Raw genomic sequence first — 16,040 nt, forward strand, 5'->3', positions numbered from 1 at the left:
GGCAAAAATTTCACTGTAGATGTGCAAATCTGATAGAGACATAACCAAAAATTCTTGCAGCTGTAATTGCAGTGAAAGGTGGTTCTACAAAGTATTGACTCAAGGGGGCTGAATACAAATGCACGCCACACTTTCACATATTTATTTAGTAAAAAAATTGAAAATAATTTATGTGCCACTTTGTGTTGGTCTATCACATAAAATCCCAATAGAATTCATTTAGGTTTTTGGTTGTAACATGACAAAATGTGGAAAATTCCAAGGGGTGTGAATACTTTTTCAAGGCACTGTACTTATTGGGTCTGTCTACAGGCCACTTATATACTTTGTATAGATCACTGTATGCAAAAGATATCAAGGTCCAGTTTTCTAAATAACCGATAACTATGTCTAGAAAAGATGATATCAACAAACATTAACCAAGCAAGATGCCAACAACAGAGAAATCTCAGGAGGTGATTACTAAAGGTGCCAAGATAATATTGCATTGTAAAACCAGGGAACTGTCATAAAGATAAAATGCTTCAGCCAAACTAAGTGGCCTGATCTTTACTAGGTTTGAGCAAACACATACCCTATGTGTTTACAAACCTGTATTACTTGGATGCTGATCCTCTAGATCTTGGTGGCATCACACATGTAGCAGTACAATGAGTGAATAAACTGGCAGATTTAATGAACATATGGATGGATTTTCCATACAACCTGAGTGCATTATGAATCAGTTATAGCTATGGGTTTCAGTTGCCGACCAGGCTTTTTATGGCACTTTTTGTTTGCAATTTAAATCAGTAATTTTTGCTAGAAAATTACTTATAACCCTTAAAGAGTATACATTTTTTAGCAGAGACCCTTGGGAATAAAATGGCGTTTGCTCCCCTCTCTTCCTCTCCCACTTCCTATCCCTCCCTAGGATACCCCCTATGTGCACATTATCCTAAATTGCTGACATTCCCTCATATAGTCGATATCTACATGCTAACCACATATGCTTCTTCCTTTATTTTTACATGTATGTTTTATTATTACGCAGGTCGCAGTATGGAGTGGGCCTTCCCCTCTTCAGTTGTCTTTTTCTTCCTTTGTTAAAGCAGAACTCCGGGATTGTCAAAAAATCCCCCATTAGTACACCCCCTACACAAAACACTAAACAGTTATTACATTTGTTCCTTACCATTGAAGAGAAAAGTCCAATTTAATTTTCAACAAGCCATCTCTGTAATTCAAAAAATGTAGAATGTATTCTGCCAAGGAGGAGCTGTTAGAACAGGGATTACATCATATCCTCTCCCCTCTCTCTACACACCATAATCAAACTACATTTCTAATGAATCTGTAGGAATTGGAGTGAATGTGGGAGGTACACTAGGCCTATACATGTTAAATGTGAACAAGCCCACTTCAACATAAATCACACCCCCTCATTCTGCAGCCAGCCAGCCATACTGCGCTCAGTAACACACAGCAGGATAGATAGGTTACAGCCTTATAAATGCAAAGCATGTTTGTGCTCCCCCCTCCAGGTTCAACAGGAGATACACATACTGCCCTTACTTGCTTTATGTAATCATTACTGAACTGTAGACACATGCCTATAATTATATATTATACACGCTGTACTCTGCTGTAATTCAGTATTAGAAATATTCCAACTCCTGCTGTAGCTTGAGATCTTTCTAAGAGCAATCAGTGCTTGTATGGTGTATGTGATCACATCCCTAGCCGCACCACAGAAAGAAAGATTCGGGCCATGCTGCTTTACATTAGCATGTGGCACAAGTAAATGTCGGCATGAGAAAAAAACAAAAAAGTGCAGCGCTAACTTACTAATCAATACCACAATAATGGTAGAACCCTCTAATGTATGGAAATCTCAATAAACTTCAATATCACCACAATACCAGTTTCTGTGATATGTAACGTCACATATAATACACATCAAACTGAAAATAGGACATAAAAAATGACTGAAAACTTTGCAGGGATGGTGGAAACCCCTCCTACAGATATTTGGCAGTGGACGGTGTCAGTAAAGCAGTGGACAGTGTCGCCTATCTGTGCCCATCAGTGCCGCCAATCTGTGCCCATCAGTGCAGCCTGCGCCCACCAGTGAAGTCTCATCTCTGCCCATCAGTGCGGCCTCACATGTGCCCACCAGTGCAGCCTGTGCCCATCAGAGCGGTCTCATCTGTGCCCACCAGTGCAGCCTATCTGTGCCCACCAGTGCGGTCTCCTCTGTGCCCATCAGTACCGCCTATCTGTGCCCATAAGTGCGGTCTCATCTGTGCCCACCAGTGCGGTCTTCTCTGTGCCCACCAGTACGTTCTCCTCTGTGCCCACCAGTGCCACCTCATCTGTGCCCACCAGTGCCACCTCATCTGTGCCCACCAGAGCCGCCTCATCTGTGCCCACCAGAGCCGCCTCATCTGTGCCCACCAGTGTTGCCTCATCTGTGTCCACCAGTTCCGCATGTGCCCCTCAGTTCCGCCTATCTCTGCCCATCAGTGCAGCCTATCTGTGCCCATCAGTGCAGCCTGCACCCACTAGTGCAGTCTTATCTCTGCCAATCAGTGAGGTCTCACCTGTGCCCACCAGTGCAGCCTGTGTCCATCAGTGCCGCCTATCTGTGCCCATCAGTGCGGTCTCATCTGTGCCCACCAGTGCAGCCTGTGCCCATCAGTGCAGTCTCATCGGTGCCCATCAGTGCAGTCTCCTCTGTGCCCATCAGTGCAGCCTATCTGTGCCCACCAGTGTGGTCTCATCTGTGCCCATCAGTGCCACCTATCTGTGCCCATCAATGTCCATAAGTTCGTTCTCATCCGTGCCCATCAGTGCAGCCTGTGCCCACCAGTACGGTCTCATCGGTGCCCATCAGTGCCGCCTATCTGTGCCCATAAGTGCGGTCTCATCTGTGCCCACCAGTGCAGCCTATCTGTGCCCATCACTACCGCCTATCTGTGCCGCCTATTTGTGCCCATCAGTGCCACCTATCTGTGCCCATTAGTGCGGTCTCATCTGTGCCCATCAGTGCGGTCTCATCTGTGCAACCTATCTGTGCTCATAAGTGCGGTCTTAGGCTGCACTGGTGGGCACAGATGAGACCCACTGATGGTACAGATAGGCTGCACTGGTGGGCACAGATATCAGTGCGGTCTCATCTGTGCCCACCAGTACAGCCTGTGCCCATCAGTGCGGTCTCATCTGTGCCCATCAGTGCTGTCTCATCTGTGCCCGCCACTGCAGTCTGATCTGTGCCCATCAGTGCCACCTATCTGTGCCCAAAAGTGCAGTCTTATCTGTGCCCATCAGTGTCGCCTATCTGTGCCCATCAGTGCGGTCAAATCTGTGCCCATAAGTGCGGTCAAATCTGTGCCCATCAGTGCCGCCTATCTGTACCCACCAGTGCGGTCTCATCTTTGCCCATATCTGCAGCCCCGCCGGGATCGTTAACAGACATCTGCTCTCACTCTAGTCAATCGTCCTTTTTGTCCGCAGCCACACCTGGACACATTTTTATTATTTTTTTGTGTAGGTGCGGGCTTTGAAAGTGTTTTTTATTTTTTTTAATCTGTTACTTTAATTTTTAATTTTTTTCAATTTATTTATATCACATAGGGGACAAAAAGCCCCCTATGTCATAGCATATTTACAGTGACAGGATTTCTTTGATGAGAAAACCTGATATGGAGGAGGGGATGGTTGTATGTTTCAGTGCCTAAGGATGTGATCCACAGAAAACCAACTTCTGTGAAAGTATACATACACTCCCAACTGCTGTAGAAACTGGGAGTGTGTGTAAACCCCACTGCAGCCAATTAAAATCACTCTGTATATGCAGTAAAGCATGCTTGTTATACTAACTGTGGAATCTAAGGGATTAATCCTCTGCATTGTGTAAAAAAGCTGTTTGATCCTGTCTTCTCTGATCCTGCCCTTCTTTCACTGTCCCCAATCCATCTCAATCTCAATCCCAATCCAGCTCAGTTTGCTGTGAAGAGTTTTTTTCTTTTTTTGGGGGGGGTGCATGTGATCAGCACAGGGCCAATCAGCACAGACAGAGGGTCAGGGGTCATACAGGCTCATAGGACAGTCAGAAGAGAATCAAAACTCCTCCTACAAGCTTTAACCAGTGCTCAGCTGGACCCTGACAGAAGTCACAAGACTCCTATATACTGCTGACGAGAAAAGGTATAGCAGTTTATATTTACTAAAATAATTGCATTTCCATGTTTTGTGTACTGTAGGAGATATAGCGAATTCAGAAAAGAGCGCGCTGACCTAGTGCGATTCCATTAAAAACATTTAACCGCTTGCCGCCCGCCGGCTGTCATATGATGGCCAGGAGGCGTGGGTCTCGTTCTGGGAGGGCATCATATGACGCCCTCGCCTTCCCAGCCCACCAGGGGGCGTGTGCCCACCGCGTCACTGGGGACCCGATGCCGCGATGTCTGCCGGGCACCCGCGATTGCCCGGTAACAGAGCAGGACCGTGGATCTGTGTGTGTAAAGGGGAGAGGAGACCGATGGTGTGTTCCCAGTACAGAGGAACACCGATCGGTCTCCTCCCCTTGTAAGTCCCCACCCCCTACAGTTAGAATCACTCCCTAGGAAACATAATTAACCCCTCGATCACCCCCTAGTGTTAACCCCTTCCCTGCCAGTCACATTTATACAGTAATCAATGCATTTTTATAGCACAAAATGCTGTATAAATGTGAATGGTCCCAAAAATGTGTCAAAAGTGTCCGATATGTCCGCCGCAAAATCGCAGTCATGATAAAAATCGCAGATCGCCGCCATTACTAGTAAAAAAAAAAAAAATAATAATAAAAGTGCCATAAAGCTATCCCCTATTTTGTAGACGCTATAACTTTTGCGCAGACCAATCAATATATGCTTATTGCATTTTTTTTTTTACCAAAAATATGTAGAAGAATATATATCGGCCTAAACTGAGGAAAAATTTTGTTTAACAAAAAAAAAAATTGGATGTTTATTATAGCAAAAAGTAAAAAATATTTAGTTTTTTTCAAACTTGTCACTCTTCTTTTGTTTATAGCGCAAAAAATAAAAACCACAGAGGTGATCAAATACCACCAAAAGAAAGCTCTATTTGTGGGGAAAAAATTACAACAATTTCATTTGGGTACAGTGTTGCATGACTGCGCAATTGTCATTCAAATTGTGACAGCGCTGAAAGCTGAAAAATGGCCTGGGCAGGAAGGGGGTGAAAGTGCCCGGTATTGAGGTGGTTAAAGAATAAAAGGTGAAACACAAGATACTCACAAAACATATTTTGTGTAAACGCATGTCAAACACAATGTAAAAAAGATGCCTTCAGGACTGCTGGAATGCTCCAAAGATGCAAGGAGACCAAATGGCGTCAGTGATGGCTAGGCTGATGCGTTTCGAGGGAGAACCCTCTTCGGCTTCGGCAAGGTCTGATGGAAGTGGGGATGGGTACCTGTCAAAAACAGAGAAGACAGATAAGCGGAGCTTCCACTTTTGGGTGGAACTCCGCTTTAACTATTTTAAAACCACTCCGGTCCGATCACATGATTAGGTCCCAGCGTCAGCTTCAGTGTAGAGGAGGAACAGCAGACAACGGATACCCCATAGTAAGCCTATGGATAATGCAGCCATTGTCGCTGCCCCTCCTTTAAACTGAAGCCGCCGCTGGGACCCAATCATGTGACTAGACAGGAGAGGCTCAGAATGGGTAAGTATGGACATTTTTTCTTTTACAGGGTGGAATGGGGGTGGGAGTAGGTTTAGGTTGAGTGAGAATTCAACTGGAATTCAACTTTAGGCCAAAGTTTAAAGAATAACTAAACAAATTGAACACATTCTTTGCTCCTCTAGTAACAGCCCAACTCTATCTGAAAATGTGAGAGTCTCTCTGACAATGTTTGTATTACAAAAGTCACACTTTCTGGGATAAGTGACATGTGGTGTTTTCCCCTGCAACAGGACTGTTTTTCTGGTTGGAAATATGACCATGTTTTCATGAACAAGCACATTCCAATTAAAGCCCACAATAGGCTCCATCTTCTCACACTCTCTTAAGGGTAATACTACAGACAGGGGCGGACTGATAACTCATGGGGCCCCTGGGCAATAGGAGATTATGGGGCCCCCAGGCAATCAGAGATTATGGGGCCACACAGTATACATACACACACAGTATACAATCACACAGTATATGCATACATGTACTAGGGCTGGGGAAAAAAATCGATTTAAATCTTGAATCGAGTTGAGAGGTCAAATCGATTCAAAATTTAAGCAAATCGATTTTTTTTTTCACTGCGCCGGTCCTGAGGCGCTGTGGGCATGAGTTTTTAGGTGAGGCCGCGGCTTCGGCCTAGTCCACGGCGTTGGCCGGACGCCGCGGACTAGGCCGAAGCCACGGCCTCACCTAAAATCTCATGCCCGCAGCTCCTCAGGTCCGGCGCGGTGTCCAAAAAAAAAAAAAAAAAAAACTCGATTCGAATCGTGAATCAAGTTTTTTTTTAAGAAAATCGAAGATTTTTTTTAAAAGAAAATCTCCCAGCCCTAACATGTACACACAGTATACACAGACAGATGTAAAAAAAAACACAGATTTATACATACTGTCCCTGGTTTTACTGAGGCTGGCAACCCTGATGGGGCCCCCTAGTGGCCCGGGGCCCTCGGGCAGTGCCCGAGTGGCTCAATGGTCAGTCCGCCCCTGACTACAGATGGGTCCTTCGCTCAGCTGCTCGACTGTTTGTTGTGTAAGATGTTATATTTTGCCTGACTTGTAACTATTATATGTACAATATGCTCCTCGTTCTTGATGAGGTATTTTACAAAAGTTACTACAATGTACTATTCTTTTTTTTTTTAATAAAATTTTTATGGGGGGAAAAAAAAGCCCACAATCTTCTATTTCTGTTTGGATAGACTGGAGAAGGCTTAGGCTCTCTGTCAGGTTTGAATTGGTGGCTGTAGAAGATATGTATGGGGCATAACATTTCCTAAAGCAGTAGGTAGGTGTTCTAAAGCAGGTTTTAAAGTGGTTCTAAAGGCAGATGGTTTTCGCTGAACACTTACCTGACACCACTCTCGATCCAGCGCTATACCTGCCGGCATCCCCACTCTGCTCTCTTTCTGCATTCACAGGTTTCACTGGGAGCAGCAGGAGCCATTGTCCCCCCCTGGCTCAGGAGTGCGCCCACACAGGTGTCCTCATAGCAAGCAGCTTGCTATGGCGACAGTTGGAGAAGAAGACGAGCAGACAGCACCGACGGGGGACCCCAAAAGAGAAGGTTGGGGGCCGCTCTGTGCAATACCATTGCACACAGCATGTAAGTATAACATGTTTGTTTTTTTTTTGTTTTTTAAAGGTACCTTTACAATCACTTTGAGTACTACAGACAGAATGATTCTTATGCCGCGTACACACGATCAGACTTTATAGCATACTTGGTCCGGCGTACTGGATTTCGTCGGACAATTCAATCGTGTGTGAGCTCCAGCGGACTTTGTTTTCTCAAAAGTTTGACGGACTTAGATTTGAAACATGTTTCAAATCTATCCGACGGACTCGAGTCCAGTCTAAAAGTCCGCTCGTCTGTATGCTAGTCCGACGGACAAAAACCAACGCTAGGGCAGCTATTGGCTACTGGCTATGAACTTCCTTGTTTTAGTCCGGTCGTACGTCATCACGTACGAATCCGTTGGACTTTGGTTGATCGTGTGTAGGCAAATCCGTTCATTCGGAAAGTCCGTCGTAAAGTCCGTTGAAAAGTCCGCCGTGCAAAGTATGCTGTAAAGTCCGGTCGTGTGTATGCGGCATTAGGCAATTCTCCCAGGAGTGTTGGCCAAATGTCATCTCTTTGCTTAAGCCCGGGGACTGGGAAGAAAAGCACCAAAAGAAGAATGTATAAGTGGCATCTTGAGAGATCATTAGACTAATTTCCCCTTTAATTCTATCAGTTCAGTGCCCACTCTGTTCAACAATACCAAGCTCTGAAGAAGGGTAAATCCTTAGAACAACCAAAACTCGTTTGATTTTTTTATAGATACGAATCTGAATAAAATCAAACATGGACCTTATAGGTTCTGCTTTTGGAGCTTTCCTCTTTGCACAGTCAGGTTTGAACTACTGTCTGTGTTCCTATTGGGCAGATTTCCCCTCACTTACTGTCAGTGCAGGAAATGATGGTAAATATTGCCAAATGAGGCAAAGACAAAGATTAAAACTGCAAACCACACAGAAATTTTCACTCTTCCCCATATTATCCAAAAAATGGCTGGAGTTATGCTTTATACTGATATTTTCTAGTTTCGCCCTAACTTTAACATCTCCACTTCAAGTATTCTCATAATGAACTTTAAATGAAGACCCATCTGTTTAACTGCAGTTCATTCCTTGCTGAATCAAAGTTTCACAATGAGTTCCACCCCTAAAACCCTACTCCAGTCCGTGAGAGCTTAGTTTTTTGGCAAGCAAAGCAGAATAACACAGGAACAGGGGAGGGTGTCCTGTAGTGTACGCCAAGATATGAAATTTACAAGTAAAATTCCTCTTATCCTAATCAAGTAGTACAGGGCAAAGACTGGATATTCAAAGACCCTGGGACATCTCCAAGCAATGAATAAGAAGGGTGGGCAACAGAAAGGCAAACAGAACTGTGCCAATAGGCCCAACCATGACAAGGTTCTTCGGGCCCAATGTAGAGTGCCGTTGCAAGAATATTGTAGCCGAAGGCTGCATCTGCAGAAGACTGGACGTCCACCTATATGAACTTGGAGAAGGGATAAACTGAAGCTCAGGTGGCGGCCTTGCAAAGCTGGGCAATAAGGGTCTTGGTGTTGCCCAGGAAATACCCACAGATTTTATGGAGTGAGCACGTAAGAGTGTAAGAGGTGTTTTATCCTTTAGAGTGTAAGTTCTTGAGACAAGCTGTCATCGCTATCTGCCATTATTTTATTTTGAAGCAGGAAGCCCTTTTTGAGGCTTTGATAACAAGACAAAGAGACGGTTCATTTTTCTAATAGTAGCTGTGACTTTTAGGTAAACTCTGATAGCTCTGACAACGTCTAGACAATAAAGAACAATCTCTTTGGAGTAAAAAACAAACAAATACAGCGCTGATAAAATAAACTACACCATGAGAAAACTAAATATAAAGTGCTGCATGCTAACAATAAATGTGGATGATGATGATAGTAGGTGCAATATACAAATCAACTGATGATTACCAATATACTACATATCTAGTGCAGTTTGAAAATAATGATATACTTAATTATTATCAGTTGCTGAAACACAAATACCATGAATGGTGAATAATGGTAGGTAGTGGGTGCACCATTCATGGTATTTGTGTTTCAGCAACTGATAATAATTAAGTATATCATTATTTTCAAACTGCACTAGATATGTAGTATATTGGTAATCAGTTGATTTGTATATTGCACCTACTATCATCATCATCCACATTTATTGTTAGCATGCAGCACTTTATAGTTAGTTTTCTCATGGTGTAGTTTTATTTTTCAAGTATTAGTACTTTTTTACAGCAGCGATAATATTTATTTAGTTTATTTGTCGCCAGCGCTGCTTCTTTCATATAATCTCTTTGGAGTGCTTAGGAGCAGAGCACAAGGAGGGAAAGACTGTGGGGCTGATTTACGAAAACCGCGCGCCTCTACCGCGCATGGCATCTTCAATTCAATATTACCAGAAGATGGAGGTGCCAATATTATGGGGTGATGTGAGAAAGTTTAGTAACAACTGCCCAAGTAACAAATATGCCCAAAATAGAATGAGAAAGTAACTTTTTCAGAGCGAGCCTGCGGTGCCTGCAAGTACGTTTAGAACTGCACAAGATCAATGTAAGCTCTGCACATGCGCAAGTGGCTCTTGCGCCCTCTCAAATGCGTTTGTTCACTGCGCGGGCAAAATCTTAGTAAATGTCAAACAACGTAAATGCAATTGTGTGGGTTGAACGGGCGCACCTGGAAACATGACATTTTTTTTTTTTTTTTACGCTGGTTCACCTTCACTTTAGGACGCTAGCAACCAACTGAGCTCTCATGGAGCAGGGTAGGTCGATAGGGGTACTCCCAGGGGGGCATGTCCAGCAAAGTTTTGTTAAAAGAGATGTATGGGATTTTTTTTTTTTAACACATAATCATACTTACCTAGGTGGATGCAGCATCTGTCCCCCGCCGGCTCTTCACTGAGAACCGAGCCACCGAACCCTACCGATGGCTCGGTTCTCCCACCTCCCCGAGCGGAGAGCTGCTCTGCTCCTCCACGCTGACTGGAGCGCTGAGCTGTGGAGGGACGGGGAGCGTCTGTCTCAGTCCAAGCACCTGGCAGATCCAGACTTCCAGAGTCAGGAAAGGGGGTGGGGACGAACGAGCGCCCCCCCCCTCGACCACGCCCCCTAAAACGTCACAGTCCCAGCATGCCCAGGGACTGTGACATCATATGGGGGCGGGGTCTCCGCCTATATAAGTCACAACGCAGCCCTCAGAGACCAGTCCAGCCGGAGAGAGCGTCGTGTCAACATCTGGGGGAAGAGAAGAGAAGAGAACACAAGAAGCCAAGAAGCCAAGAAGTCCGGACCTCCGCTGGCAATAGAGCTACCTGAAGACAGCGGAGGGGCCGGCCGAAGACCTGGGACACCGGGAGAAGAGGCCGGAGAGCGGAGAAGAACCAACCGGACGCCGGGAGAAGATGAACCAGAGGGACCCCCGAAGACGGAAGAAGACCCCCCCCCGGAGCTGTTTAATAAATTATTTTAAAAACCTGTGTTGTGTTTTATTATTGACACTTTTTACCTAGGTGAATGGGTAGGGGTACCATGTACCCCATACTCATTCACATAGGGTGGGGGGGCCGGGATCTGGGGGCCCTCTTATTATAGGGGGCTCCCGGATTCCGATAAGCCCCCCGCCCGCAGACCCCGACAACCAACGGCCAGGGTTGTCGGGAAGAGGCCCATGTCCTCATCAACATGGGGACAAGGTGCTTTGTGGTGGGGGGGCACCGCAAGGCGCCCCCTCCCCCAAAGCACCCTCCCATGTTGAGGGCATGCGGCCTGGTACGGTTCAGGAGGGGGGGGGGGCGCTCGTTCGTCCCCACCCCCTTTCCTGACCGGCCGGGCTGCGTGCTCGGATCGGGGTCTGGTATGGATTTTGGGGGGACCCCCACGCCGGTTTTTCGGCGTAGGGGGTTCTCCTTAAAGTTCCATACCAGACCTAAGGGCCTGGGATGCCCCCCGCGCTCGCCGCAATGGGAAAATTAGTTTTTCCTATTGCAGCGAGCGCGAGATGCAGTAACCTGCTCCTCCGTCGTATCTGGTCCTTCGGACTAGCATACAGACAAACGGGCTTTCCGTCAGGAACTGAGTCCGGCGGAGGTACGACGTAAAGATTTGAAGCAGGCTTCAAATCTAAAGTACGTCGGATTTCCGCCCGAAACGGTCCGTCAGAAGTCCGATGGAGACCACACACGGTCGGATTGTCCGCCGGACTTGGTCCGGCGGCGTCCGTCGGACTTTTGCAGGTGAAAAGTCCGACCGTGTGTACGCGGCATTAGTGTGAACAGCACTATGTGCTGTCTATTGTATCCTGTGCATAGGCATTTGAGGGGCCTTTATAACACCTCTCAAATGGATGCTCTTAATGCCAATTTGAACTCAACCTTTAACCAGGACTTAGGATAGCGTTTTTAATAACATTTAGAGCTAAACATATTAAAGTCTCAGGAAAAGACATGAAAATAACCAAAATGTGTTCCCACAGAGCAGTGGAAAGCATTTTCCACATGAAGCAGACTTCCTATCTGATAAATCCATCATAAAAAACTGACAGACACTTTCAATTTCCATCATCTTTAACTTGAGTAGAAATGCATAAGAACATATATCTGCATTCACAAATGCATGAGTGTGTTTATGTGATTTTGGAGCAATTTTTTGTGTGCATTCTGTGCGCAATTTTCAGGCATCAGTGTTTTTATTCTAGCCAATGGAAAGCTAGTTACCAGTAGGAAATATACCGTTTATACTCGAGTATAAGTCGAGTTTTTCAGCACATTTTTTTGTGCTGAAAGTGCCCCCCTCGACTTATACTCGAGTCAAGCACTTTTCTGCAGCAAAAAATTTCATTTTCCAAACCGATTTTGGGGCCCCATATCTCAGGGCCACTTGGTGCTAGGAACCCCAAATTTGGTGTGCAAACCCAGTGGAACTGGTACCACAACATATCTAAAGCTGGAGTTCCTTGCACCATGTGGCCCCAAAATACAGGGCCCCAAAATCAGTTCGGAAAATGTCACTCTCTGCTGACATTTTCTGAACCGAATTTGGGGCCCCGTATCTCAGGGCCACTTGGTGCTAGTAAACCCCAGCTTTGGATATTTTATGGTGCTAGTTCCACTGGGTTTGCATACCAAATTTGGGGTTCCTAGCACTAAGTGGCCCCGAGATACGGGGCCCCAAATTCGGTCAACTGTGTCCATCCGCAGCAATGTCATTTCGGGACCCTGTGGGTTCAGAGACCCCAAATTTTGGCTGCAGCTAGGGGGCATCTAGGAACCCTTAACTACCGAGTTTGAAGTTCGGCTGACCTATGGCTGAAAATGGGCACAGTGAAGCTGCAAATGGGCATTGTTGACCCTCTTTTCCACTTACAGTAGCTGTGCATTTCTCACCCTCGTCTTATACTCGGGTCAATATGTTTTTCCCATTTTTTTGTGGTAAATCAGGGCCTCGACTTATACTCGGATCGACTTATACTCGAGTATTTACGGTAAGCAGAATTGTGCAGTCCTGCTCCAAAAAGGCTTCTGTACTTTTTCTGAGCATTAAACAAAAGCACATCGCTTAGATGTGAACAGGCAAAATGGAATAAAATGGAAATCCGAGTTTCAAGCATTGAAGTGTGAATGGGGGCTAAAGATGATCATTCTGTACTGTAGTAAGTACAGATGAAGTATCTTCAAGTCGTGTCATAGTGACCTGCAACAAAATTGATGACTGCGGTAATTTAAAAAGCTGTCTTATCAGTTAACCTTTGCACAAAGCTATCTGTTAATCACAGAATCATGATTTTCCACTAAGCTGATATCTATTACATGTTGTCTCTTACATACATGAGTGCATAAGTTATAAAAAATGCTTGTAAAAAAAATCTAAAGTCAGAACATTCATATAAAAGATGCATAAAAAAATTCTCAGTACATTTGATGACTTGACAAATGTTGTTCAAAAGTACTGTACTGTACTTCAAAATGTTGTTTCCTTTGAACATTCCATATTGGTATGAACGTCATTTCTCAAATAAAAACCACATTCACTGTTTGTTCGAGAAAAAATTTCCATCTTGCCCCTTTGAATTTTCTTGTGACTGTAGTCAAGAACAAAAATCTATTTGACCCCATTAACTATTAAAAGCTTTAGACAGTTATCATCTAAACATTTGTATCCACTGGAAAAAAATTTGTGACAACTGTAATGCCCCGTACACACGATCGGATTTTCCAACGGGAAATGTTGGATGTGAGCTTGTTGGCGGTAAGTCCGATCGTGTGTATGCTCCTCCAGACTTTTGTTGTCGGACTTTCCGCCAACAAATGTTGGCTAACATGCTCTCAAATTTTCCTCCAACAAATGTCTGTTGTCGGACTTTCCGATCGTGTGTACACAAGTCCATCGGACAAAAGTCCAAAGTATAAACATGCATGCTTGGAAGCAGAAGCGGTCGGTCTTGTAAACTAGCGTTCGTAATGGAGAATTAACATTCGTGACGTGGCAAATTATGAAATCTCCAAATGCAGCGCACAATTCTCTTCTTCTTTAATGGGATAATAATGAAGCTGCTTTGCTGGTGATACTGATGGATTTTTTGCAAACAAATTTTCAAAGGCTTTTTTTTCTAGTGATATCAATAATAATATTATTATGTTTTTTTTTTTTGTTTTTTTTTTGGGGGCAAGTTACCACATTATTATCCCGTAGCTTTTAAGATCAAAGATACAACTATGTTGGTATCCCTTGTTAATTTTACATTGTATTTTTTAAAATGTAACTATTACTATTAAGTATTATTCTACACAATTTTTTTATTGTGCATTAAAAAAAGAAAACAAATAAAATTAGACATGCTATCTGCCAATAGAACTTAACCAAAAAGTGCATTCTATGCATCCAAAAATATAGAAAATATACCAAATCAAATCATTATTCAACCAAAAAAATTATGTAAAAGCAATAACTCCAAGGCCAATAATAAATAACACATTATCTCCTCCGATTCTGCAACATGGCTGGTTGACAAACATCCGTTCAGAAACTTACTGAAAAGCACGTATCAACACTCACCAACTTTCTACTAACATGAAATTAGCAGGAGCCCAAAGTGTGGCACTAAGGAGCTGAAAAACCACGTAGTATGTCTAGTACGTCACTACGTTCGTAATTGTTGGCCAACATTTGTGTGACCGTGTGTATGCAAGACAAGTTTTAGCCAACACCCTTCGAACAAAATTCCACGTTTTGTTGTCGGAAAGTCCGATCGTGTGTATGAGGCATTAGACTTTGCTTATCCTAATGCCCGGTGTATTGAAAAGCTTCTGCTTCTCTGCTCCTCAGCCTGTGTCCTGTCTGTGCTACCTGTATCCCTACTGTGGATGTTTACCTTCCCTAGTTATCTATTGTCACTGTGACAGAAGGTGTAAGGCTCCGTTCACACCTGAGCTATTTGAAGCATGGGCCAAACCACCGAGATTCTGCCCATGAATCCAGGATTGTGGCAAAATGCGGTGCAATTTTGGCACGATGGCCGAGCGACAAAATGTGCTATAATCGAGGCAAAAATTGCAACGGCAAACTCTCCTGGCTCTGTGCCAAATTGGGTACATGCGCTTCTTTGTAGCGTTTTTGAAGCAGAGGGAGGCCCATTCAAATGAATTGTGGCGCTCCAAAAATGCTAAAAAAAAAAAAGTGCTGCAGCAGCTGTCACGGCCTTACCTGATAACCAATTGAAAAATCGGCTCGGGTGAAGAGGCTGCTGGATTCCTGGACAGGTAAGTGTCCTAATATTAAAAGTCAGCAGCTACAGGATTTGTAGCTGCTGACTTTTATTTTTTTCTGCAGGAGCCTGGAGCTCAACTTTAAAGACAGTACAGAAAGAACAGTCAAAATATTCTTGGTGGTCATAAGGTTACATACACGATTGCATATATAAAATTTGCATACATATGTACAGGCAGTCTGAAGGTGGCCATACATGGATTGAAACTTGGCCAGTTCAGCAGGGACCAGTCAAATTTCGATCCATGTGTGGCCACAGTGGTTGTACATCTACCAATCAGCTTCTGCACAACTGCCCTGTAGGATTTTTCCTGCTTAATCAGTGCTGCAGGCTATAGCCTACAACACTGATCAGGGTATTCTGATGTATTCCCACTGGTTGAAAGAAAAAAAAATGGACTCATCTATGGGTTTCTTAAGTTTAGAGCAGAGGTATAAAACAAGACATGTGCAGACAATGCCATTTCGACTTTAACAACATTACAGCACAGATCCTTTAAAAAATGAGAAACACTAGTGGACTGCCAACAGGTCCCATTGTCATCCAATGTCAATCATAATATACACATCAGGAAGATTTCAGTGTAGTATTTTTTAAGTGGTTAAAAAGTTTTTTTTCTATAGACGCAAACAAGCTAGCTCAGGGTCGAGCCTACACAAGTGCTTTGGGGCAATCTGAGAAGAGGGAGAGCCACTCTGTGCAAAATCTTTGTACAGAGCAGGCAAGTATAATATGTTTATTATTTTGAGAAAAAAAAATAGAAGCTTTACAAAAGTACGGGATTAAAAAAAAAAACAATCATAGTCACATAGGTGGATGCAGCATTGGTGCAATGCTGCATCTGTCCCCCACTGCCTCTAAGACTGGGAACTGAGCGATTAAAGACCACTAATTGCTCACTGTCAGTCACCGGTTCTCTGCTTTGCTCTTCCAGTTCTCACTGAAGCACCAGGATGTGGAGGG

General features: G+C 44.1%; 1 protein-coding gene across 5 annotated transcripts in view; it reads right to left on the reverse strand.

Annotated features, from left to right (window-relative positions):
* TRDMT1 (tRNA aspartic acid methyltransferase 1) overlaps positions 1 to 16,040 on the reverse strand; it is a 101,410-nt gene that overhangs the window by 60,347 nt on the left and 25,023 nt on the right. The window contains exon 2 of one of the 5 annotated variants that reach the window (XM_073629716.1): positions 5,286 to 5,463. The exons of 3 other annotated variants lie outside the window; for them this stretch is intronic. In XM_073629716.1, the coding sequence (XP_073485817.1) occupies positions 5,286 to 5,309 (24 nt within the window). In that variant the 5' untranslated portion in view covers positions 5,310 to 5,463. Of the gene's footprint in view, positions 1 to 1,174; positions 1,299 to 5,285; positions 5,464 to 16,040 lie in introns of those variants that run through there. One more of the 5 variants, XM_073629717.1, reaches the window with a different exon arrangement.

Source organism: Aquarana catesbeiana, linkage group LG05, assembly GCF_042186555.1.
Source record: "Aquarana catesbeiana isolate 2022-GZ linkage group LG05, ASM4218655v1, whole genome shotgun sequence".
NCBI classification, from domain to species: Eukaryota; Metazoa; Chordata; class Amphibia; order Anura; family Ranidae; genus Aquarana; species Aquarana catesbeiana.